Source organism: Panthera uncia, chromosome D1 (genome assembly GCF_023721935.1).
Source record: "Panthera uncia isolate 11264 chromosome D1, Puncia_PCG_1.0, whole genome shotgun sequence".
Classification (NCBI taxonomy): domain Eukaryota; kingdom Metazoa; phylum Chordata; class Mammalia; order Carnivora; family Felidae; genus Panthera; species Panthera uncia.
This window is the reverse complement of record NC_064808.1, coordinates 37,537,729-37,562,988: the sequence shown is the minus strand read 5'-3', so window position 1 is coordinate 37,562,988 and position 25,260 is coordinate 37,537,729. Positions and strand designations below refer to the sequence as shown.

Genomic DNA, 25,260 nt, shown 5'->3' with positions numbered 1-25,260 from the left:
TTATATACAATGGAAAAACATGCAATTAATTTTTTTTGTTTGGGAAGACCTTTATCTCTCCTATTCTAAATGACAGACTTGCTGGATAAAGGATTCTCGGCTGCATATTTTTTCTGTTTAGCACACTGAAGATATCGTGCCAATAACATGCAATTAATTTTATATCCAGAATCCTACAGTTGAGTATATGAATTCCATATACAACCCAGTGCCTTGGGAGAAAGAAGAGTATTTGAAGCCAGTATTAGAAGATGACCTATTACTTCAATTTGGTAAGATGAACTTACAGTATCTACTTTAATGTAGGGTCATTTGTAATGGCAAAAGGGTGGTTAAAAGTGTTCTAGGAAAATATATTACCTCCTTAATTCTCTGAAGACTTCACCAGGTGGTTGGTCTCAATAGGAAAGTTAACTTTAAGAATTGCTAGTCACACTGATCATTACCAGAGAGAAATTTAGAAGTAGGAGCTTGTTTAAACATTGTATACAAGATGTTCTGAAACATAGGGAGATTTGAGAGAATAATTTTTAATTGTAGGCTACTTTTTAGTCTACTAAAATTGACTAAAATTTTAATTTAGTTTGCTAAAATTAATTAAACTTTTAATTTATTTTAAATTAACCATAATTTTAAAATCTACTGATTCAAAATAATTTTAAAGCAGACAATAATATTTGCTTTTGTCTGACATATTTAAGTCTGATAATTGACTTTTCTTAAGACATCCAGTTTACTGAGATTTTATTTTGATGCAGAACAGATTCCACTCATTTCCTTGGGCTTGCCTACATGCACTAACTCTACAGCCTTCCTTGGGGCAGGGCCACTCTCATCTCCTGACTGTAGCTTTCTTACTTAGTTACTTGCTCTGTGCATTGACCATTCCTTATTGAACAGGGATATTATGAAAATTCTGTTGGTTTCTTACAGATACTTGAATGTTCTAACTTACCAGGGTTAATGATTTATGTTTTTTCCCCTTGTTTATATTTGCTTCTATGTTTCTTGTGTCAGTAAGGTGAGGTAGAGGGTTTGCTCTTTTCAGACCAGTGAGACCAATCTAAACAGACATGTACCTTCACATATAGTAATTTAACAGTGTGTATTTGAGCAGTTCTCTGAATAGTGAGAACTGTGGAAAACTACTCATTTCCTTGAGTAGTACCATCATTTGGTTGTGTGGTGGTACAGTGCAGTATTAAGGACCTTAATGTAGGAGTCAGGAACTATGTGACCCTGGACAGAGCTTTCTGTTTTTAGGTCTTCATGTATAAAATGAAGAACCCAGACCAGATTTCTGATATTCTTGCTAGTTCTAAAATTTGTTGAGTCCCAGGTTGATTCTTTCCTGTTTTTACAAATTCTCCTTAATCCAATTTCTCCCCAGAGTGACCAAAGTGATCTCCTTAATAAATGACAAGTGCCCACTAAGTGTTCTTCATGACTTCCTAAATTCAAAGTCATTCGCTGAGCACTCACAGGATGAAAGTAGTATGTTAAATGTAGTAGAAACATGAATAAGTGAATCCTTCCCATAGGGAGTCTGCAATCTTAATAAGAGTGCTTTGTTTTTAAATGTCTGTCATGTATGATAGTATAAGGTCAAATATGGTAAGTTTCATGAGAAGTAGAAAAGGTAGTACAGTTCAGAAGAGGAAGAGATTATTCAGATCAACAAATATTGAGTGTTGTATGCTGGTCACTGTGGGTACAGATCAGTATTGAATCTAACTCTCCAATGGTATAATAAAGTTAATTTCTTTCAGCCTTAACTTGTAAAAAAGGTGATAATGAGCCCTACCTTATAAAATTGTTGCAAAGATAATGTGTATTAGCACAGTACCTGTCAGAGGGCAAGTGCTTAATAAAGGAGGATTTATTGTTATTAGTAAATGACTAAGGCCTCCAGGAGTTTGGATGAAGTCATGACTGTGATCTGGAACACTTAAAGAGACCTAGTTAAAAAAGGAGAATTTGAACCAGGCATGCCCTTGAGTGCACTGCCTGTGTTCTCTGTCTGTGCTCCTAGCCATTGGTGGAGTGGAATGGAAGAGAAGGTCGTGTCTGTTAAGTATTAGGCTTTGAGGATGTAAAGATGCTAAATTAATAAAGATGACTAAGAAAATAAGCAATGAAAGTATAAGGGAGGAACAGTAACTTTACAAGGGATAAACCTGGCAAACACTACCATAGCCAGATAATCACATCAAAGATAAACCATGTTGATAGTGTGAGCTCTTTATATGATGTCATGAGAATGGTACTTTCCCTCTGGTCTTTCTCCCCAAAACTGATAACCTCAGTCTGACCATGAAAAACCATCAGACACACAAAGTAAGTGTCATTGTCCAAACTACCTGACCAGTACTCCTCAAAACTGTCAAGGTCATCAAAAACAAGGAGCGTCTGAGAAACTGTCATTGCTGCAGACAGGCTTAAGGAGACCTGACAATTGAATATACTGAAGTATCCTGGATAGGATCTTGGACAGAAAGGAGACATTAGGGAAAAACTAATGAAATACGAGTAAATAAAATGAGTTATTTTTTTAAGTACTGTGTAATATTTGAAACATACTCTACAAAGGGTTAATATTCTTTTATATAAAGAACTCTTAACCACTGAGAGACAAAGATCTCTTGATAGAACAATGGGGAAAATTACATGATTAGACAGTTCACCCAGAAAGGTTCAAAAATTGCCCAACAGTGAGATACCATTTCTCACCTGTCAGACTGGTAAGTATTTTTAAAGTATGACAACATTTCTGTTGTCAGCGTTGTGGAGATACAGGCAGCATTGTGGAGATACATTGCCAGTAGAATGCGCGTTTGGCAACACCTCACCAAACTGCATATGTACTTACTTTTTAATACAGCAGTTTCTCTGATAATAATCTGTCTTGAAGGTATACCTCCAACAGCCTGAAAAGACATATACACAAGATTATTCAATACAGCATGATAATTTCCAAATATTGGCAACAACTTAAATCCCCATACATAGGAGAGTGATAGAATAGGCTATGGTGTGTCCACACTATGGAGTAGTATACATCTATTAAAAACCACGGAGATCTCTGAACTGATAGAGTGATATCCAAGACATACCGTGAAACGAGAAAAGGCAGAGCTCAAAGGAGTATCTATGGTATGATACTCTGTTCATGTAAGAAAGAAAGGGATTTGAGAAAGTACATGTGTCTGTTCGTTTGTTGAAAGAAATACAGGAAGGATACACTAGAAACTAGAGAGAGTAGTTACTTACGGGACTTAGTGGGACAGGGATGGGAAGAAAGGCATAACGGGGTTGAGGTTACAGGGATAATGAGGGAGTGACACTTCTCTGAGGGTACCTTTTTGTATAGCTCCAACTCTTAGAACTGTGGGAATATTTCTCCTAGCCTTCGTGTAAAACAACAACAACAACAACAACAACAACAAAGCATCCTGGATGTGTGTGAGGATACTGGGGGTGCAAAATGGAATACAAACACTAACAAATGAACTTAACTATATTACAGAGGAATAATGTAATAGCTGAAGTGGGTAGGGAAGAAAAGAACTGTGTGAGTAACTGAAATCTTGACTGGATATTGTGCTGAGGCTATAGGTAAAAAGAACTACATAAATGCTGTAATCTACTAAGTAAAGGTGTTTCTCGCAGAATATGGATTAGCAATTCTGGCACTACTTTCTGTATGTAACAGCATGGACAAGTAAGTAAATATATTATGGATAATAAGAGCTAGGTTTTCACTGTTGGAGAAGGAGGTTTCTCAAATAAGGAAATAGGGAAGGATAAAATGAGTCCTATGGTGATAGATTGGAATCAGAAGTATCAGTATAAATTCCACACTTTTTAATATATATTCAGATAAATACAAAAATATAGATGTGTGTGCATGTGTGGGTTAGTATAGACACATATATTTCCTAGCTCTGTTGAAAGAGCCTAGAAAAACCCCAGTAGCAATGAGTACACTTACTGCCCAGATTTTAACACCATTATCCAGTAAAAGGAACCAAAGCTCTTTAGAGAAGTGAGTGATTCCTTGGATGGGGCAGGATGATACAGGATGAGTCTGGGAAAGCTTGTGCCACAGATTAAGGACGTACTTGAAAAGGTGGTGGCGGGGCGCCTGGATGGCTCAGTCGGTTAAGCGGCCGACTTCGGCTCAGGTCATGATCTCATGGTCCGTGAGTTCAAGCCCCGCGTCGGGCTCTGTGCTGACAGCTCAGAGCCTGGAGCCTGTTTCAGATTCTGTGTCTCCCTCTCGCTGACCCTCCCCTGTTCATGCCCTGTCTCCCTCTGTCTCAAAAATAAATAAAACGTTAAAAAAAAAAAAAAAAAAAAGGTGGGGGAGGAGGGGACTTAACAAAAGAATACCAGAGCCAACCTGAAGGAATCCTAATGGTCAAAACTGGAGTAATTTGAGCAACACAGAAAGTGATACTATTGGGTTTTATCCACATGGATATTAATAAATATCCATGAATCCATAATAACATAGTCAATCAAATAAATGGAGAAGGAACAGCTTGATCTTAGAGTAAAATTTTCATTAATAAATGTGGAAGAGAAGAGAGAAATAGAAAATCACTGTTAGGCAAACACCACAGTAATAATTTGCAGAAAAGATCCACCAATGGATGCTAAGATTAGTGGGCAGAAATTTAAGGTGAAACAGGTTCAGAGTATCTCCCTCAAGAAATTTAAGTACAAAGGAGATGTTAACTTTTCCAGCAGACACTACCACAACCAAGTGATCAAGGTTAACATCATCATTAATGAGTCATACTGACACCAAGAAACCCCTTGGTAAAATGCACTCAGAACACAACATCATTTTTCTGCTGTTCTTGCCAAGAATGTGTAACTTTATTCCACTAATGAAAAAACATCAGACAAACACAGGTTGACGGACAAACTACAAAATTAGTGATCGGTACTCTACGAAAAGTGTCTGATACAGTTCTTGGGTGCAGGATTCTAAAAATAATTCGTTCAAGGTGCTGATTATTTTAGTTCTGACTTTTGTATATTTTTGGATTTTTCTAATCTAATTCATCAGTTGTTGATAGAGGTGTATTTACATTTCTGTGATTGAAGAATTGTCTGTTTTTCCTTTTAATTCTATCAGTTTTTGCTTTTGTGAGATTTATACTCATTTATAATTGTTATGTCGTCTTGACAAATTGACCATCCTTTGTGGTAGTTCTCAGCTGCCAAAATGAACCTCCTAAGACAGAATGTAGGTGATTTGAACCTCCTAAGACAGAATGTAGACGTGGAAATTCATCTTCCTGAATATGGTTTAAGACTTTGAATTAGACTGTTTTGATAAATTGTAGTTATGGATCTTAATGTTTACTGGATCCTTCCTCCTTTTCAACATTTAAGCTTTAGTATATGGTTGTCTATGTATTATTAGTGTTGAAAGTTTTTACTTTGCCTTTCATTGCAGCAAAAAGCAAAACAGAAACTTGCTAAAACAAAGAAATCAATTCCTTTAATCAGTTCTAATCTGTAACTTAAACTAACAGCTTGGCTGGCAAACTGTGTGGAAGTTTTGTTTTTTTTTTTTTAATGTTTATTTTTGAGAGACAGAGACAGAAAGACAGAACACAGTGGGGGAGGGGGCAGAGAGAGAGACACACACACACAGAATCCAAAGCAGGCTCCAGGCTCTGGCTGTCAGCACAGAGCCCGATGAGGAGCTTGAACCCATGAACCATGAGATCATGACCTGAGCTGAAGTCAGGCACTTAACCGTCTGAGCCACCCAGGCGCCCCTTGGAGAAGTTTGAAAATGAGATACACAGTGAAAGTTGTAGTACGAAGTAGAAAATATGGTGCTGTCCTTAAATAGTTTGGACATACTTTGTTGCTCTCGTTAATTTTTGGTGAATTAAATAGTGAATGAATCTATAGTTTTTTAATTTTTTTTTTTTTCAACGTTTTTTATTTATTTTTGGGACAGAGAGAGACAGAGCATGAACGGGGGAGGGTCAGAGAGAGAGGGAGACACAGAATCGGAAACAGGCTCCAGGCTCCGAGCCATCAGCCCAGAGCCTGACGCGGGGCTCGAACTCACGGACCGCGAGATCGTGACCTGGCTGAAGTCGGACGCTTAACTGACTGCGCCACCCAGGCGCCCCTATAGTTTTTTAAAACAAATGACTCAGTATTCTGCCAGATGGATTAGAGTTTAGTGGTATACTGCTGTACTGTTTTTATAAGAAGTTGAACTTAGGCTCTAGTGTCTAAGTTATAATATTCTAATGTACTTGTTTCCCTTTTTTTTTTTTTTAATCTTTATTTTTTGAGAGAGAGAGAATCCCAAGCAGGCTCCACGCTTAGCATGGAGCCCAACACAGGGCTCAATCTTACGACTGTGAGATCATGATCTGAGCTGAAATCAAGAATCGGATGCTTAACCGGCTGAGCCACCCGGGCACCCTCTCGTGTATTTGTTAAGCTTGGTTATTTTGTCCCAACTCTAAAGAAGTGTCACCGCTAACAGCTGGTGATAAGAAAAAAAGCCATATTTCTCCCAGTGCTATACTGAAGAGAAGATGTATCTTCATTGCTTTTATTGCTTTATGTTGATCTGAAAGTTAATTGGACTGGTAAATAGACATGGGATTTTATAACACTCACTAGCTCCATGTGTTAACCTCTTTTTGCAGAGTTATTAGTTCTACAGTGGAAGTTAATAATTATACATAGTGAAATCAAATTTAAACCAAGAATTTTTAATAATGTTAGGAATCAGGATATTCAATATCAGCAATAAGACCTCAGTGTATAGATTGCACTACCCCTTACGCAGGATGAAAAACTTACCTGACTATATAGAATTCTTTATGTGCATACTGTCCTTAGTGAATATGTAAATGTAATACCTGTTATTCTATAGATAAAGACTCAGAGTCTGAGAAGGAACCATGTGTAGTGGCAAGAACGTGAGCTAGGAGGGCAGGCATGGTGGGAATCTTAGTTTTTTTATGAAACGTTCAAATGACTTTGGGCTAGTCACTTAATTTCTCTGAAATTTATTTTCCCATGCCCTAAAATAGAAATATTTATATCCTAGGTTTGTTTTGAGGAGAAATGAAATGTAATATGTGTACTTGAAAGAAATATGGTGATAAGTACATATTAGAGCTGTTTCCTTCCACTTTTTTGTTTCTTCTTGGGTTTGGTTCAGTGTAATTAATGCCTTTTTGTTTCTTTCTGGGTTTGGTTCAGTATAATTAACACTTTTATATGTGGTTAACTTAGCTACCTAATGAAAAACTTTAATAACATGCTCTTTAAATTTAAATGGAAACAGCTTCAGTATTAAATATTTATTTAATTAAAAGTACTTTTACAAGTTTTTCTCAGCTGGCTGCATAACAGGCCCTCAGAATATATTTATTCTGAGTTAACATGTTTGTATTTGCTTCATTGTTAGAAGATAGCTTAATAATAACGTCCATTCTTTCCTTAGATGTAGAAGATCTTTATGAACCGGTGTCACTCCCATTCTCGTACCCCAATGGACTCAGTGAAAATACATCTGTTGTTGAAAAATTGAAACATATGGAAGCCAGAGCACTGTCTGCTGAAGCTGCATTAGCTAGAGCACGTGAGGATCTGCAAAGAATGAAGTAATTTATCAGTCTTAACAGAAAATTCGTTATTTAGATTCTGAAAGTAATACGACTTATATAATAAAGTGGAATATGGTAAAACATTTTGTATATTGGAAAGCACAATGTAGGTATCTAACGTTAATTTATTTTAAATTAATTTTAATGATATGCAACATTTTAATATGTTATAGATATAGTTGATTAACATAAAATTCTGTGGTTTTACCTGTTCTCACATACTTCTTTATAATTACTTTTGTACTAATGGTAATTTTTCTGGGAGTGTTACCCTCTTGAGAGCTTTTGTTCTTTGAATTACTCCATATCTAATAGATTTCTCCATTTTACTTTTTCTCTCCTAGGCTTTTAAAGGGAAGTGATTAATATTTTTTAGGTTTGGGGAAAATACAGTGTTGAAATTTTTGTTTTTAAAGAATCAAAGTATAATTAGGTAGTATTTAATTAGAAAACCACTGGGAGCCTGGGTGGCTCAGGTCATGATCTCATGGTTCTTGAGTTCAAGCCCCGCATTGGGCTCTGTGCTGACAGCTCAGAACCTGGAGTCTGCTTCGGATTCTGTGTCTCCCTCTGTCTCTCTGCCCATCGTCCCCTGCTCATGCTCTGTCTCTCTCTCTCTTTCTCAAAAATAAGTAAATATTAAAAATAATTAAAAAAAAAAAGAAAGAAACCAGATACATAGGATGATTTTCTTCAGTGGGTAAATTAGCTTTCTACTGGCACTACACAGAATTTAATGTGCATATGAATCACCTGGGAATTCGTTAAACTGTAGGTTCTGAGTCAGAGATCTGTAAGTTGGTTGCCATTCCCTCAGTACCCATTTGATGGTTTGCTAGAATGTTCAATAGGGAAGATAGTATAGGTGATTGTGGTTCTCTTTCCCTGTTTTTGAGATTATATGCTGGGTAATCCAGTAACCAACAACAACTCTCCCCCATTATATACATATAGATTCTTTTTTTTTATGTTTGTTTATTTTTGAGACAGAGTGAGAGAGCCCATGCATACTTGTGAGTGGGGGGGAGGTGCAGAGAGAGAGGGAGACAGAGAATTTCAAGCAGGCTTTGTGCTAGCAGTGCAGAGCTCGATGTGGGGGCTCGAACTCAGGAACCGTGAGATTATGACCTGAGCTGAAATCAAGAGTCAGATGCTCAACTGACTGGGCCACGAGGCGCCGCATTATAGATTCTTAATGTATTGTGATCAGAGAGAGAACTGAGTTTTAGAGCTGGAGTACATGGTGGTGGTGTATGTAAATAATTCTCCATTTGGGTCAACTTTCTGCCCTTAACTACCTTTCCATGACATACATAATATGGTTTTAAAGAATATTAATAGTGTTGAAATAAACCACATTGATTCAGCTGCTACAATAAGATTTTAGAACAATAGAAATAATAAAGTTGAATAAAGACAATGTGCTTTTGTTCAGTCGAAAGATACAAACAGCTCTAATCTGCAGTTGGCAGTGTTTTTGTGGTTTGCAGAAGGAATGTTTACAACCGGGTTTGCATATGCCATTGCTTGAGATCCAGCAGGGGGAGCTTTCAGTTGCTTAAGATAGAATGGAGTTAGAAGGCTCATCACACTGCACGCCCCACTCCCTCCCCATTCCTCTCCCTCAACCTCTAGCCTTTCCTTTTTTCACGGTCCAATAAACCTGTCTCAAGGGTCTATTTCAAATTGATTACAGACAATTTGCTCAGGATTTTGTGATGAACGCAGATGTCAGAACCTGCTCGTCATCTACTACTGCCATTGCAGACCTCCAGGAAGATGAGGATGGTGTTTATTTCAGCTCATACGGGCATTATGGGATACATGAAGAAATGCTAAAGGTTAGAGAAGAGCACGAAAGTACCAAGTCCATACTAAAGGAAAAATAGAATAAAACAAGTTCTTAATACATATGCTATAGGAGAACTGGTCATTTTTTGTTTTGTTTTGTTTTGTTTTGTTTTGTTTGAACTGCTTGTTAAATCTCTTTGGTGCTTAATAGCACATCTTGGGTTCAAAAGGCTACAGGAGCATCACAGTCACTGTAAATTCTATTGAAGATCATTATTAATCTTTATTAGGAAATCTTTTGCTTGAAATAGAACATCGGAAAAAAACAACTGCTGCTGATTTTTGTCTTCTCAGGAGCAACTGTTAAATAGGAACAAATAAGTTATACATTTGCCTTTTAATGTACAAAGGGAATGATTAATTTTAGTATGTTATATGGTAATATTGACCTCAGTTTGAGCAAATAATTCTTTGGTACAAAGTTAAGAAATAATTCTCACAGTTGTCATGGCATAACTTTTTTACATTTGAAATCAATTTCCTAAATTGATCAAATCAGGTTTTTAAATTTGGTTGGTTTTAATTTTTATAATGATAAAACCTATGTAAAATATAAGTAGATTTCTAGCTGTACCTGGCAATTATGCATTGTATCATGTATTATAGATTATAAAACAGTAAGGTGTAATTTTTTAATGCATTGAAGCTAAAAGTATTTATAGTAAAACAAACATTGGAATGTAAAAAATTTATTGAAAATGTTAGATGTTCATCTCTGTGCATTTTTGGAGGCCACTACCTTTTCTTAAAACCAGCCAGCAAAAAATTCATTCGTAAATCCTTCCACACAAGATTGTTTTATTTTATGGAAGCCCTAAGACCATGTTCCCCTGACAGCTATGCATTTAAAATAACCAGGGATATTTAATAACATGTATGTATTTATTGAGTCAGATTTGCAAGATCACAGAGTGGAGGGCTGCTGATTAATAGTAATTGTAACTACTTGGGGTCTTTTAAAGTAGTGTCATGTCATTTCTTTACCAATGACATGTCACGGTTGTACTTCTTGTTGTCACTTGAGTTATGGCATAGCATTACAAATAACAGTTATCTTATAAATGATAAGTTATTTTAAGTCCAGAGTGAGTTTGTTTAAAAAAAATTGATTTGCTCTGTGTCCTTTGTTAAAATTAATTTTACCGCATCTAGAATTTTTCTTTTTAAGGAATTCACTTAAGCCCATGTTTGTCATTTTAAATCACCCCATCAATTTAAATGCCATGAACCTTTAATGGCTTTGGTATGGAAATTGTGTTGGATTTTCTGACAGATAAGATTACTGAGACTTCAAGTAGGTAGTACATAAAAGTGTCCTAGGTACAGTCATCAGGGAAGTCCAGTTTGAGTACTTACTTCCAAATGTCTGTCGTGGACATTTGTAGCTGTATGTCCATAACTAGAGGATTTTCACACCTGATCGTATATCTGTAAGTCATTTTGACATACACGTGGATTTAAGAAGTTCGTCTTGAAGTTTCCAGTGCTACTTTTTTCATTTTAGAGAATCATTTAAGAATTCCTATCAATCCAGTTTTCCATGCCTCACTTCCTGTTAGCTGTTACACAACGTACTTACCTCTCCTTGGGGATGACCTGATTAAGTGTTCATAGGAAGTAAGTGTCTGCTCCATGCAAAGAGAACTATTTATCCATTTTATATTTTGCTAAGCTATGTGCTGTGGATGAGTAGGAAATGTTCTGTGTATCGAGTAATATTTTGTTTCTTATCAAAACGTTTTTTAGCATACATAATCTATTTAATGTTGTGCTACTAGATCTCACTTGATCTTTGTCAAGAACTTAGAATGGAGAAACACGTATACAACTTATCTTAATGCTCAGAACTGGCCTTGCTTTTATAGGAATAGTATTTCGATTTTTGGTTGCTTAGCCTCAGATAGTTCAATGACACTGTTTTGGCATATGCTGTGATTATAATTATAAAGAAAGGTACTTTGTGATCTTATTTTCTGGAGTTCAGATGAAGATAATGGTTTTGAATTCCAGAGATACAGTCAGTGGAGGGATGGATTACATGAACTTACAAAATCCTTCGCCACTTTATCTTTCTGAAGTCATTGTTGACTAATGTTGTAAGTCTGAGATGCATCACTCTCTTTTTTTCCAAGAAAAATACTGTTCATCCTGGTGAACGTTTATCACAGATCATAGTACCATTAAATAACTTTTCTTTACCGCATTCTTCTCATGGTGTCTGCAGCTGACTTGTGCAGTCCCTCCCCCTTCATCAGCCTATCCATTTGAAACACACTGCTGTTTATATGTACATAAAATTTATGCTATATAACTCTTCTGTAGTCTCATTTTTAATATTTTTTTTTATATTTGTAGGAATAATTCCATGGGACTTGACTAGTCTTAAAAGATTGTTTTGCTTCTTAGTAATTCTATTTTTCTTGTGTGTTTCTTAGTTTTAATAGGTTGGTGAAAACGGTAATTTTTAAAATTTCTATTTATTGCCTTATTCTGTATTGAAGTGTTAGTCTTTTCTGAGAATACATTCTTAGAATTGGTTAGGAGTGCTAGTCTTTTATTTCTTGCATTTTCATGTTCACTGGATTTTTTTTTCAGTTATTAAATTGAAACTCTGCTATGTCCAAGGCACTGTGTGTGGTATACTTTGGATTTTATTGCAGCAGGGTGAGCATGTGAACGAAAGCACATGAATCTGTAGGATGAGCCCAGCATGGAGGAGACGAAGGACTGCAGTTGCGGGAGCAGTGGTGCACGGATTTAGGACAGGAGTTGGGGTGCGAGTGATGAAGTTGGAGTAGTGGTGAGGCGGTGTGATTGGCGAGAGCTGACGGGCTGACGTTCACGCAGCAGAAAATCACCGCTTGTAGTGTATGGAGAGTATAAAAATGACCCAAAAATGTATGGAATGGTATATTTTTTTTAAAGAGACTTTTCATTATTTAACATGTGTGAGTTTATTTAAACATTGGATTCTCTCAGTAATTATTAAAATAACTTCAGGGAAAGGATTAATAAACCTGATTTAAAATTTTTGTTTGTGAAGCAATTAGAATTCCAACAGAAAACACAGAATTTTAATTGTGCACCTACCCATTTTTATATCCTGTAATTAAGTAAAAACTACATGGCTTTTAATCTGAGAACTTCTTTATATTTTTTTAATAAAAAATTTCCCGGTATTGGCTTAAAAATGTCTTTTGAAGTATATGTATTGCCGAAATTTTGATATTGTAGCACTTGGTGTAACATTTCTTTTTACCTGGTGTGAAACCCCAAACTGGAATTGCTGACCTCTTTTTATTGTGCTCATTTTATTTACTTGGCAGCAGAGCCCCTTCCTGCTTAATTCGCTGTCTTTGTAGGTCTCAACTGAAGTATTTTAAAAGGGAATCTGCTCTTTTCATGAGCGAAACTAAGTGTTCACATTCGATGCCTGTCTTAGGTACAGGTCATGTGAGACTTCAGAGTGGAGAAGGCTCATAAATGTGGGCTGCAGGGCTCCAATGATTTATCTTCAGGATTACAGGCTTTTAAGCATCGTTTCCTACAACAGACATTTCTATAAACAAAACAGGATTATAAATCAGATAGGTGCTGATCGGTGACTTTCTTAGAATAACCATACTCAGTGTAAATTCATTTTTTGTATGTAACTGTAAGTTTTACATTTATCTGTTTTGGATATTTTTCTCCCATGTTTTGATACAGCATTTTAACATTTAACATAGCAGTGTCCCTCTACTACAAGGAGTCAGCCTCTATTGAAAGGAGCAAGACATCATGTTCATCTTCTATTAGCTTTAATTATTAGTTGAAGTCTTATAATGACAATGCATGTCAAGACAAAAAATGTATACATCTTTTAAGAACTTCAATTCTGTTTGACTTTTAGTGATTTTCTGAAACATGTCCTTTGGGTGTTGCTGGTATTTCTGGTTTTTTATTGTTTCCTTTTAGGACAAAAAAATTAAGCTTGGCTTTCCAAGCAAAAAATAACTATGGAAATTAGCAATTTGTGATAAAATAACAAATAGCTTCCTAAAACGTTTTATATTTTTAGTCTATCCTGTAAACAGAATGTTTTTCTCTCCCCTCTAGGACAAAGTGCGAACAGAAAGTTACCGAGATTTTATATACCAAAATCCACATATCTTCAAAGACAAGGTGAGTAGCACAGGTTACAGAATTATAGCCACATTTCATGTGGATCTTGGGTAGTAGAAGTCCCCTCTTGGGTCATCGTTGTGATAGCAGTTGATTCAGTGCACTCTGGCTTTATTTCATGGAAGACTTATGATGCTGCTCTGTGGTGCAGGATACTGATAGCAGGCATGCTCATCGATGCTATCATTCAGTATACTGATTTTTTAAATTGAGATTCATTAATTACAGTGATGTGGTTTTAGTTAAACTTTGCTTATCCAGATTATGTTGCTGAAACCATATTTTTGATTTACTATGATGCCTATGAATTTCCAATGTATCAGATAAGCCCCATACCAAAGTGTACTTTTAATGATTACTCTAGTTTGTGTTAATTAGTTAAAAAATAATAATTTTAGGAAGTTATTAATAAGTAGGGGCAAATATTGTAAGGTAGGACTTACGTGCTTTCTTTTCAGATCTCATTTACTCCTTTATGAGACACGTTATATCTTACCATTAGTCTTAATACTCTTTCAGGTTATGTCAAAGATGAAATTTCACACAGTGTGTGTGTGTGTGTCTATTTGAAATTTGTGTCATTTATTTTTCCTCCCTGTGAATTGTGTTCATTTTTTCTTCTTCACTTCACTTCCTCCTTCCCTCCCTTTCTACGATGGCATGTTGACCTAAAAGTTCAGGTTTTCTGTTCTTCCTTATTGGAAATTAGTCCACTAATTTAGTCAAATATCATCTCTGCCACATGTATATCTTTGGGAATTTCCTCCACTCTTTCCACATCAAGAACATGTGTATTGATTACGTATCAGCTTTTCATAATTCCTTCTTCACCTTCACTTTAGAAGGTACTTCTCCAAGCTCTTTCATAAGCTTCACATGATATTGCAGCAATGCATAACAGTTTTTATATTTTGAAAAATTTCTTTCCTTGATTCTTATATTCTTTGGAATATAATATGGATGGGCTTTTCATTTTCCATATCTATTTCCCAAGAGCAGTGTTTCACTTATGACTTAGCTGAGTTAACTGAAATTTGTTTTGTTTTTTTTTTAATTTTAATGTTTATTTTGGAGATAGAGTATGAGCTGGGGAGGGGAAGAGAGAGAGGGAAACACAGAATCTGAAGCAGCCTTCAGGCTCTGAGCTGTCAGCACAGACAGCTATCAGCACAGCCCCTGAAATGGGGCTCAAACCCACAAACTGCGAGATCATGGCCTGAACAGAAGTTGGAGGCTTAACCGACTGAGCTACCCAGGTGCCCCGACAGCTGAAATTTATATGGTACTCTGCTCTCTTGGCCAACAAAGCATTACCTAACATGAGAGGTTTATGATGGTATGTGTTTCTTTGTATTTGCTGATCCCCCTCTATAGATAAATAGGTGATTTCATTTTTAAAATCTTAGTTTTTACCAGTTCTTTATATTCAGCTTTTTTGTATGCTTTTTATATGTTATTACAGCAGAGACTAAGAATTTTTTTATAGTTGGCTCTTACATTTATACCCAAGTGCTGGAACATTTTATCTTACATGTCTAAAAACCGACTTTGTTTCCAGCGAAACAAATATATTACCATTAAAATTTTCACTTTATATTTATAGTTAGATTATGTCCAGATTTTTATTTTATTTTTTCATTAATATGTTGTGGAGAAATTAAGCATGTACTGGTCTGGGCATTTTTAATCCTGCTTGGCTTCTCAGGAAGCAGATATATAATAATTTTAGACAAGCAGTGGATCTCTTTAGACCTCATCTGTAAAATGAAATCATTTTAACCCCTCTGGTTCAAAACTTTTATGATTTTTTTTAATTGTAAAATCATGGTCTTTGAGCCATCTTTTCTTAATACTTTTTGATATGAATACAATATGAATTCATTAAGTAAAATTAAGTTGAAGTTTCTTTTTCAGTATGCTTCTGAATAGACTTTTGTCCTATAATATGTAAGAATATACTGAAAAGGCACAAATTTTTTTTTTAATTTTTTTTTAATGTTTATTTTTGAGAGAGAGAGAGAGAGAGCGCGCGAGCATGAGTGGGGGAGGGGCAGAGAGAGAGGGAGACACAGAATCTGAAGACAGCTCCAGGTTATGAGCTGTCAGCACAGAGCCTGACACGGGACTCAAACTCACAGACCGCAAGATCACGACCTGAGCCAAAGTTGGACGCTTAATCGACTGAGCCACCCAGGCACCCCGAGAAAGCGCAAATATTTGTAATCAGAAGATTAATCATTGAGAAATTAAATAATTCTGAATATTTCTGTGTATATAGAATACATCTTACTAGATTTATCAATTTATATACATAGTTACTTTCTGCTTCTAGTTTTTTATTTGCAACAGTATTATAGAAATGTTACGTATAGGGGGTGTCTGGGTGGCTCAGTCAGTTAAGTATCTGACAGTTGATCTTGGCTCAGGTCATGATCTCATGGTTTGTGATTTCAAGCCCCGAGCCCTGCGTCAGGCTCTGTGCTGGCAGTGCAGACTCTGCTTGGTATTCTCTATTCTGGCTGCTCCTCCCCTGCTGTCTCATGCTGTCTCCATAAAAATAAATGAAAAATCTTAAAAAAAAAAAAAAAAAAAGTTTTGTGTATATTTTATACATTTTCAGACAAAATACATGCCTGTGGAAAATAATAATGTTTCAGTTATTTTGTGTTTTACTTACTGTTCTTACTGAAGACATTAACTCTGCCAAAGTCAGGAAACAGCTAATAAATAAGTTGGGAGCACTTTTCCTTAGCACTTTGTCTAAAATGCTTTCATGTAAGTTATCTATGTGTTATTAGTTTTGCTTGGCACTTACGACTTCTCAAACATGTATTATAATGTAAAATATTATACCTATCAATTTTTAATTCCCTAAAACACTTTCAGGGTTTAATCTTCTGTAATTATTAATATTAAATAATCTAGAGCTTTCATATTTTTAGATGATGTGGGATACTGTATTATGTTATGGCTACAGAATTAGAAAATATACTACCATATATTAAAATAGCACTTGATAATTTATAGATTGCTTTCAAACATGTTGTCTCATTATTAGTATACAATAACTTGTAACTGGGCAGGGCAAATATTTATCTTCTTTTGCACATGTAGGTATTTGAGGTTAGTAGGTTAATTGACTTGCCCTAACACAGGCAACTAAAACAAAAACAACTTACTCCTTGTTGAGTGCCTTTAACCCTGTGCCACTACACTTAAAACACCATTATGTTAGAATGAGTAATTAGGGTGAGATGCATTAGTTATGCTTTAGTTCACATTATCTTTTATATATAGGTTATATGATTTCTGTGTGCCATGACAGAAAATTACTTAATTCTTTTTAAAAATTTATGAAATGACTTGTTTTCCTGAGTTTTATTATCATTGTTTTTATTTGCTTTTATTTCTCATCAGGTAGTCAAACTTCATACACTAGCTTCTATATTATATTACGTAGTGCATAGTAGAGATTTATTTTTCAAAAAAGTACTAATATTTAAAACTGTTTCTTCTGCCTTTCCTTCTCTTCTTCCTCCATCCCTCGCTTCCTGCTTCCTTTCCTTGGTTTCTTTTTTTTTTTTTTAAGTTTATTTATTTTGAGAGAGAAAGTGTGTGTGTGCACACGAGCAGGGGAGGAGCAGAGAGAGGGGGATGGAGAGAAAATCCCAAGCAGGCTTTGCACTGTCAGTGCAGAGCCCGACTGCGGGGCTCGATCCAGCCAACCGTGAAATTGTGATCCACCGGAGCCAAAATCAAGAGTTGGAAGCTCAACCGACTGAGCCACCCAGGCACTGCCCCTCCTTCATTTCTTTCTGAATATGGTTTCGATTCACAAAGCTCCTGTGGAGGCCATATGGTTTCTCAGATTTAATTTAACTTTGGGTGGCATTTAACCGTGTTATCACCCACTCATAATTAATTTCTATTTGCAGTACATTGAAGAAATTCACAGTTAGGTGCCTTCTCTATGCTTTTGGTTATTATCCACAGTTAAATAGATTCACTTTCTTTATTTCTTTCTTTCTTACTTTTTTTTTTTTTTTTTTAGAAGAAGTGACTCAAATTACTTCATTATTTTATAAAATAATGCTGGTTTATCATTTCTGCCTTCCTTTGATTCTGTTAAGTTTTAGTTTCTTACCTAATTACCTAATTTTGAGCTAGATGTAACATATCATTAATGTATAATTAAAAGTATATTTTAAATATATGCTTTAGAAGCAGATTGACCTTTGTTTGCATGCCAGCTTTACAAATTACCAGCTATATTATCTGGGACCTATTACCTTCTCTCTCTAAAGCTCTCTCACTTTCCTCATGTGCAAGATGAGGACTGAATAAGACTTTTATATATATGCATATGTATACAAATTATATATATGTGTGTGTGTGTATGTATATATGTACATGTTACAAAAGAACACATACTCTAATTGAAGTATATGACATATATTCTTCTCTGTTAGCTTTCTTACTCAGCAACTTTTCTTAGAGATGATTCCTTATCATTCTTTTAATGGCTCATTTGTCCAATGTAAGAATGTCTGTAAGTTTTAATTTTTAATATTAGAAACAATGCATATAAAAATATAAAATATTTAAAATGTTTTAAATACATGTGAGAGTCCGGTAATAAGATAAAATCCTAACAGTGGACTTCCTGGGTCAAAAAAGTAATTTATTGAGTGCATGGGTGGTTCAGTCAATTAAGCATCTGACTCTTGATTTTGGCTCAGGTCATGATCTCACAGTCCTGAGGTTGAGCCCTGTGTCAGACTCAGTGTGCAGTGGGGCCTGCTTGGGATTTTCTCTCTTCCTCTCTCTCTCTGCCCCTCCCCCACTTGTGTGGTCTCTCTCTCAAAATAAATAAATTACTTTTTAAAAAAAGGTAATTTATACCTTGGATGGAGTTAGTGCTGCCAGCTTGTCTTTCCATAAACAGTATGTGAGTGCTGATATTCCCAGTCACCTTTGCCAAATATTATAGTATCAAATATCTAAATTCCACACTGACCATTTAGGTTTAATTTTTTAATTTTGCAGATATCTTATTTCAGTGAAAGTTTCTGGAAACTTATCACTTACGATTGTGTTGTATATATTTTTCCATTTTTATTTTAGCCATATAATATTTCAAAATAATGTACCATAACCATACTCTAAGCATACATACTATCTATTACAATATTTTCTTGCTGATATGGTTAACACATTTTATTGGTAACATAACAAAATGTTTCCTTTTTGTTTGCAATGATACATAGTTTCTGTCTTAAAATTCTTAACTTTTTTTGTATGTAAAAGTACTTACCTTAAAATATGTTGACTCTCTCAGACAGGCCACATGTGCAGGAAACAAATTGTCCCTATGAAAGCATCTGGGCCTAGTTCTTCTTGGAGGGGCACAGGATAGGAGACACAGTGGTAGCCTTTCAACAACTTTATTTCTTCAATAGAAATCAGGCTGTTTAATAGATTTTCTCTCTTCTGGAGTCAGTTCTGTAAATTATATTTTCAAGACATAATGGATTGAAGGACTCCACTTACAATAGTAAACAATATAGAAGATGAAACGCATAGGAACAAACTTAAATAACGTGTAGGACTTACATGAAAAAGAATTTTTTTTTTAAACCTGAAGAATATGATAGATGATTTAAACAAATTGAAAATTTTACCATCTTCTTAAATAGGAAAACTCAAAATTATCCATTTTCCCTGTATCAACTTATAACTTTAGTTCAATCCCCATAAAAATACTAAGACTTTTTAAAAAGCCTAGATAAGTTGATTCTCTTGTTCTTATTAAAAAATAAATATACAAAATTTTCCAGAAACATTGTGAAAAAAATTTTGCAGTGAGCATGGACTAGAGAGTGGACCAACCTTTTTAGATACTAAAACATTCTGTAAAGCTTCTGTAATTACAATGGTTACTGGCACATGATTATATAAATTAATGGAGCAAAATAAAAATCCAAAAGTAGACCAAAGTATGTACAGAAATTTTACTTAATGTTCAAGATCCCTGTGCATTTGGGTTGCTACAACAAAAATACCATGAACTTAGTGACTTATAATTAAAAATTTTTAAATTGATTTTTCACAGTGAAAAGTCTGGGAAATCCAGAATCATGGCACTAACTGATTGTGGTGAAGGTTTGTGTTGTAGTTCACCACAGGCATAGACATGCCTTCCTCCTCCAGAGAGGAATCTTTTGGGCCCCTTTTATGAGGGTACTAATTCCTTTCACGAGGGCTTTGCCCTGATGACCTAATTACCTCCCCCAAATCCTCGCTTCTAGGATGTGGAGAAATGGGAATCCTCTTGTGCTGTTGGTGGGAATGCAAACTAGTGCAACCGCTCTGGGAAACAGTGTGGAGATTCCTCAAAAAATTAAAAGTAGATCTACCGTATGACCCAGCAATAACACTGCTAGGAATTTACCCAGGGGATACAGGAGTGCTGATGCATTGGGGCACTTGTACTTCAATGTTTACAGCAGCACTTTCAACAATAGCCAAATTGTGGAAAGAGCCTAAATTGTGGAAGAGCCTCCATCAACTGACGAATGGGTAAAGATGTGGTTTATATATACAATGGAATACTACTTGGCAATGAGAAAGAAGAAAGTCATGCCATTTGCAGCAATGTGGATGGAATTGGAGGGTGTCATGCTAAAAGAAATAAGTCAGAGAAAGACAGATACCATGTGTTTTTACTCATATGTGGATCTTGAGAAACTTAACAAGACCATGGGGGAAGGGAAGGGGAAAAGACAATAGTTACAGAGAGGGAAGGAGGCAAACCATAAGAGACTTTTAAATACAGAGAACAAACAGGGTTGATGGGGGGTGAGGGGGAGGGGAAAGTGGGTGATGGGCATTGATGAGGGCAATTGTTAGGATGAGCACTGGGTGTTGTATGTAAGCCAATTTGACAATAAATTATATTTAAAAAAAAACTGTCCCAGATGTTGGGTTTACCAAAGACTTTAAATCAAATATTGTAAATATGTTGAAAGACCTGAAGGAACCATATCTAAGTAATTTTTTTAACCAAGCTACAATTACCATTGATAAACCTTATGTCACTATAGATTGGTTTACGAAGTGTAGGATTTTATAAATGAAATTATATAGTATGTTTTCTTTTTTATTCAGCATAATTAAGATTAATCCATGTTATTACATGCATCAGTAGTGTGTTTCTTTTTATTGCTGAGTAGCAGTTCATTGTATATACATCCAGCCTTGGCAATTCAGTTGGCCAACTTCAGCTTGTTGTTGGCCAAATCTGACCATCCCTATCTGCTTGTATTATTGTTTATAGTCACTTTCATGCTACAACAGCAGAACTGAGTAGAGACTATATGGCCCAGAACACTGAAAATATGTTTTATTCGTCTCTTTACAGAAAAAGATTGTATGCCCTTGTGTACATATATAATCATTTTTTAATCCATTCACTTGTTGATGAAAATTTAAGATTTTGTTTTAGTTTTTGGGTTTTAAAAATAAAGTTGTTAATGAACATTCATGTACAAAAAAAAAAAAAGATCTTCTAATACCATCCTCAAAACTAAATAAACTAAAAAAAAAGTATATTAATGAAACCATAAATGTACTAGAAGAGAATGTATGAGGATAAAATAGAATGAAATAGGAGAGAATATGGGGAAGGTCAGTCTAATTATAATCAAAATCCAGCAGGAAGCCATAAAAGAAATGATTAATGAGTTTCACTGTAAGTAAAGAATTTCTGCATAGCCAAAATCACTATAAGCAGAATCGAAACACAAAAATATATGCTGAGAGAAACCTTGCAGGTTATATTATAGAGGTGTCATCTTCTTCACTTACAAAGAACTGTTATTTGATAAGAAAATTTTGATTCAAAATTTCATAAGAAAAAGACAGCTCACTGGAAAAATAAAGAATATAAGTAGATACTTTACATAAAAAGAACTACAGATGGCTCTACAACATAAGGAATGATGCTAAACCTCATGATAATGGAAATGCATGTTATAACTATGCCAGTGTATCATAATTTCGTACTTGCAAGATTGGCAAAAAGCCAAAAGTTTGATCATATGGTCCATAGGCTAGTCTCACCTGTAAGGATATCAACACTTAAACATTGCTGGTTAGGGCCCTCATGAGCAGAACTGCCCTATGGAAGGTAGTTTGGTCATATCTGACACAATTATAAATATGTATATTCTCTCTTGACACAGTATTTTCACTTCTAGAAATGTATTCTGTAGATTTACTCATGTGTGAATGGGGTTAGATATAAAGCTATATTTACAGTAATGATTGTCATAGCAAAATTTCAAAACTACCTAAATGTCTATCAGAGAACTAAATCACTAGATTATGGTATAGCCATAATACAGAATCCTTTACACCCATACGAGAGAAAGAAGTTCTGTAAACTGATACGGAAAGATCCCTACATTACATTGCTAAATACAAAAAGCAGTGTGTAGCAAGTGCAGTGGCATAATATGCTTCTGTTTATGTAAAAAAGGGACGGAAAAAATGTGTTACATCATCTTTACACGAAAATTCTCTTGAAGGATAAATAAGAAATACAGTTTTTGATGTTAAACTATGTGGCCTATATTACCAAGCTGAAGAATAAAGTAATGTTGAACAGTTTGATAGATTTTTAATTCTAGTTCTGTTGTTCTTACGGTAGCTTCCCATTACTCAGAATAAAATCCAAAGGTTCTGTGTGATCTGGCCTCTGCTTAACCTTTACCTCACTATCGAGCAACCTTTTCTCACCCAGCTCAGCCACACTGGTCTTCTTGCTTTGCCTGGAATCTTGTGTTTTGCTGTTAATATCCTCCACTGCTTAGAAGAAACTCCTCCAGATCTCTACATGGCATATTCCTTTATTTCATTCAGTTCTCAGCCCACATATATCAGAGGTGTATTCACAGACCTATTTAAAATGCTTAAAGTATGTATCCCCTCTTCTCTGCTCTAACTTCTATTCCGGGGCTTGATTTTTCTTTATAACACTACTGGCTAACCTTATTTTGTATTTATTTATTTATTGTCTGTAGCTCCATTAAGACAGAAACTTGGTCTTGTTTGTTGCTGTACCCCATCACTGTGATCATGATTGCACTTAGTGATGCTCAGCAAATATTTATAGGAGAATACTGAAATAATTTCATTTTTTGAGATAAGTACATAGGAGTTTAGGCCATTGATATTGAAAGATTTAAGGCAGTGCAGATTGCAGTCATTTCACAGAAAATACTGTATCTCTGACTATTTTGTTTAATATGTTTCCTCAGTAATTTGTTTTTGTTTTTTACTTTGAATGGGGCAGGTTTCACTATACTATATTGGAAATAGCATGCAATTCTTGATTTGGAAATAATTGCTTTTTACCTGTCCCCAACATCATCTTAAACTTTGATTCTTTTTACCTTCACCATTGATAATGAGTATTATTTTTAAAAACTTATATTCTTAAATGGCTGAATTCTAGAAGCCAGTTTGTTTTTATTGTACCTGTATTATTTAAGTGAGTTGAATATTTAATTTTGGAAATGGAGGGGGTATGGCAATATTCTACATCTAGGATTCTTTTATAAGCATTTTTTAGTTGTATTGGATGATGCTCTCCTGCTAAACTTAATTCTTGTCTCTCAAACTTGGAGAAATTTATTTCTGCTACAGTTTAGAACTACTAAGCCTAAATTAGAGCATGCATGCAATGGGGAAATTAAAAATAGAGAATATTATGGTGCACCTGGGTAGCTCAGTCAGTTAAGCGACCGACTTCAAGTCAGGTCATGATCTCACAGTTTGTGAGCGAGCCCCACGTTGGGCTGTGTGCTGACAGCTCAGAGCCTGGAGCCTGCTTCAGATTCTGTGTCTCATTCTCTCTCTGCCCCTCTCCCGCTTGTGCTCTGTCTCTCTCTGTCTCTCAAAAATAAATAAATGTAAAAAAAAAGTTTGTAAAAAAAAATAGAGAATACTTCCCTGTTAAGTCTGTAGAAATTGCTTATTTTGTGTAAAACATCTCTTAATTTACATTGTTGCATCTGATTGTAGCAGAATATGGCCAGTATGGCCAAAAAGACTGTTAGGAATTTAAAACAAGTTGGGGTGCAAACAACTTGGTGTATGTACCTGGCTAGCTCAGTCGGTAAAGCATAGGACTCTTGATCTTGGGGTCATAAGCTCAAGCCCCATGCTGGGCATAGAGCTTATGTTTAAAAAAAGAAGAAGAATTTAAAACAACTCATTGTAGTGATATCTTCAGCTTCTTCAAATAGAAATCACTACCATAATTGATCAGTAAAATTTTAAAATACTGTGATCACTTGGGGTGTCTGGGTGGCTCAGTCAGTTAAGCTTCAGCTCAGGTCATGATCTCACAGTTCACGAGTTCAGGCCCCTTGTTGGGCTCTTTGCTGACAGCTCAGAGCCTGAAGCCTGTTTTGGATTCTGTCTCCCTGGCCCTCTGCCCCTCCCCTGCTTGCTCTCTGTCTCTCTGTCTCTCAAAAATACATAAAAAACATTTTAAAATTTTCAAAAAAATATTGTAATCAATTACTTGCCAGAAACATCATAATATGTGATTAGAACTTAAAATATTAGACCTATCGGGGCGCCCGGGTGGCGCAGTCGGTTAAGCGTCCGACTTCAGCCAGGTCACGATCTCACGGTCTGTGAGTTCGAGCCCCGCGTCAGGCTCTGGGCTGATGGCTCGGAGCCTGGAGCCTGTTTCCGATTCTGTGTCTCCCTCTCTCTCTGCCCCTCCCCCGTTCATGCTCTGTCTCTCTCTGTCCCAAAAATAAATAAAAAACGTTGAAAAAAAAATTAAAAAAAAAAATATTAGACCTTTTCAATAATACCTGTTTTTTTTATTTTACCAGGTAGTTTTGGATGTTGGTTGTGGAACTGGAATTCTCTCTATGTTTGCAGCTAAAGCTGGGGCAAAGAAGGTTCTTGGAGTTGATCAATCTGAAATACTTTACCAGGCAATGGATATCATAAGGTAGATGTATTTTGAGGCTTGATTTAAGATTATTTTTAAACATGATGATTAACAGGTCTTCTTGTCTTTAATAGCTGTCTAATGCAGACTCAAGACATTTGTCTTTTAGTAAAAATTCATTCCAAAATAATAGGATTTTAGGTTATATTGAGCCAGACATGTTTAAACTATGAATAATCTCTTCACAGTTCTCGTTGATGGGAATTACTTTTATATAATTTCCTGTCTTTCCAGTTATAGCTATAAATATGCTAATTATAATAATACAGAATTAGAGGGGTGCCTGGGTGATTTGGTCCGTTGAGCGTCCAACTCTTGATATTGGCTCAGGTCATGATCCCAGGGTCATGGGATAGTGCTCCCCATTGAGCTCTGCACCTAGCGTGGAGCCTGCTTAAGATTCTCTTCCTCTGCCCATCTCCCCCATTTGTGCCCGCACATGATTTCTCTTCCTTTCTCTCTCTCTCAAAAAAAAAAAAAAAAAAAAAATTAAACCAAAATAATAATACAAAATTAGAAATTATTGACATAAGCGTAGTAATTGTT

At 35.6% G+C, this 25,260-nt stretch overlaps 1 protein-coding gene across 1 annotated transcript in view; it reads left to right on the top strand.

The window, feature by feature from the left end:
* PRMT3 (protein arginine methyltransferase 3) overlaps nt 1-25,260 on the top strand; it is a 134,573-nt gene that overhangs the window by 4,686 nt on the left and 104,627 nt on the right. The window contains exons 5-9 of the mRNA XM_049649320.1: nt 170-272; nt 7,502-7,661; nt 9,361-9,505; nt 13,614-13,679; nt 24,593-24,714. Of these exons, the coding sequence (XP_049505277.1) occupies nt 170-272; nt 7,502-7,661; nt 9,361-9,505; nt 13,614-13,679; nt 24,593-24,714 (596 nt within the window). The remainder of the gene's footprint in view (nt 1-169; nt 273-7,501; nt 7,662-9,360; nt 9,506-13,613; nt 13,680-24,592; nt 24,715-25,260) is intronic.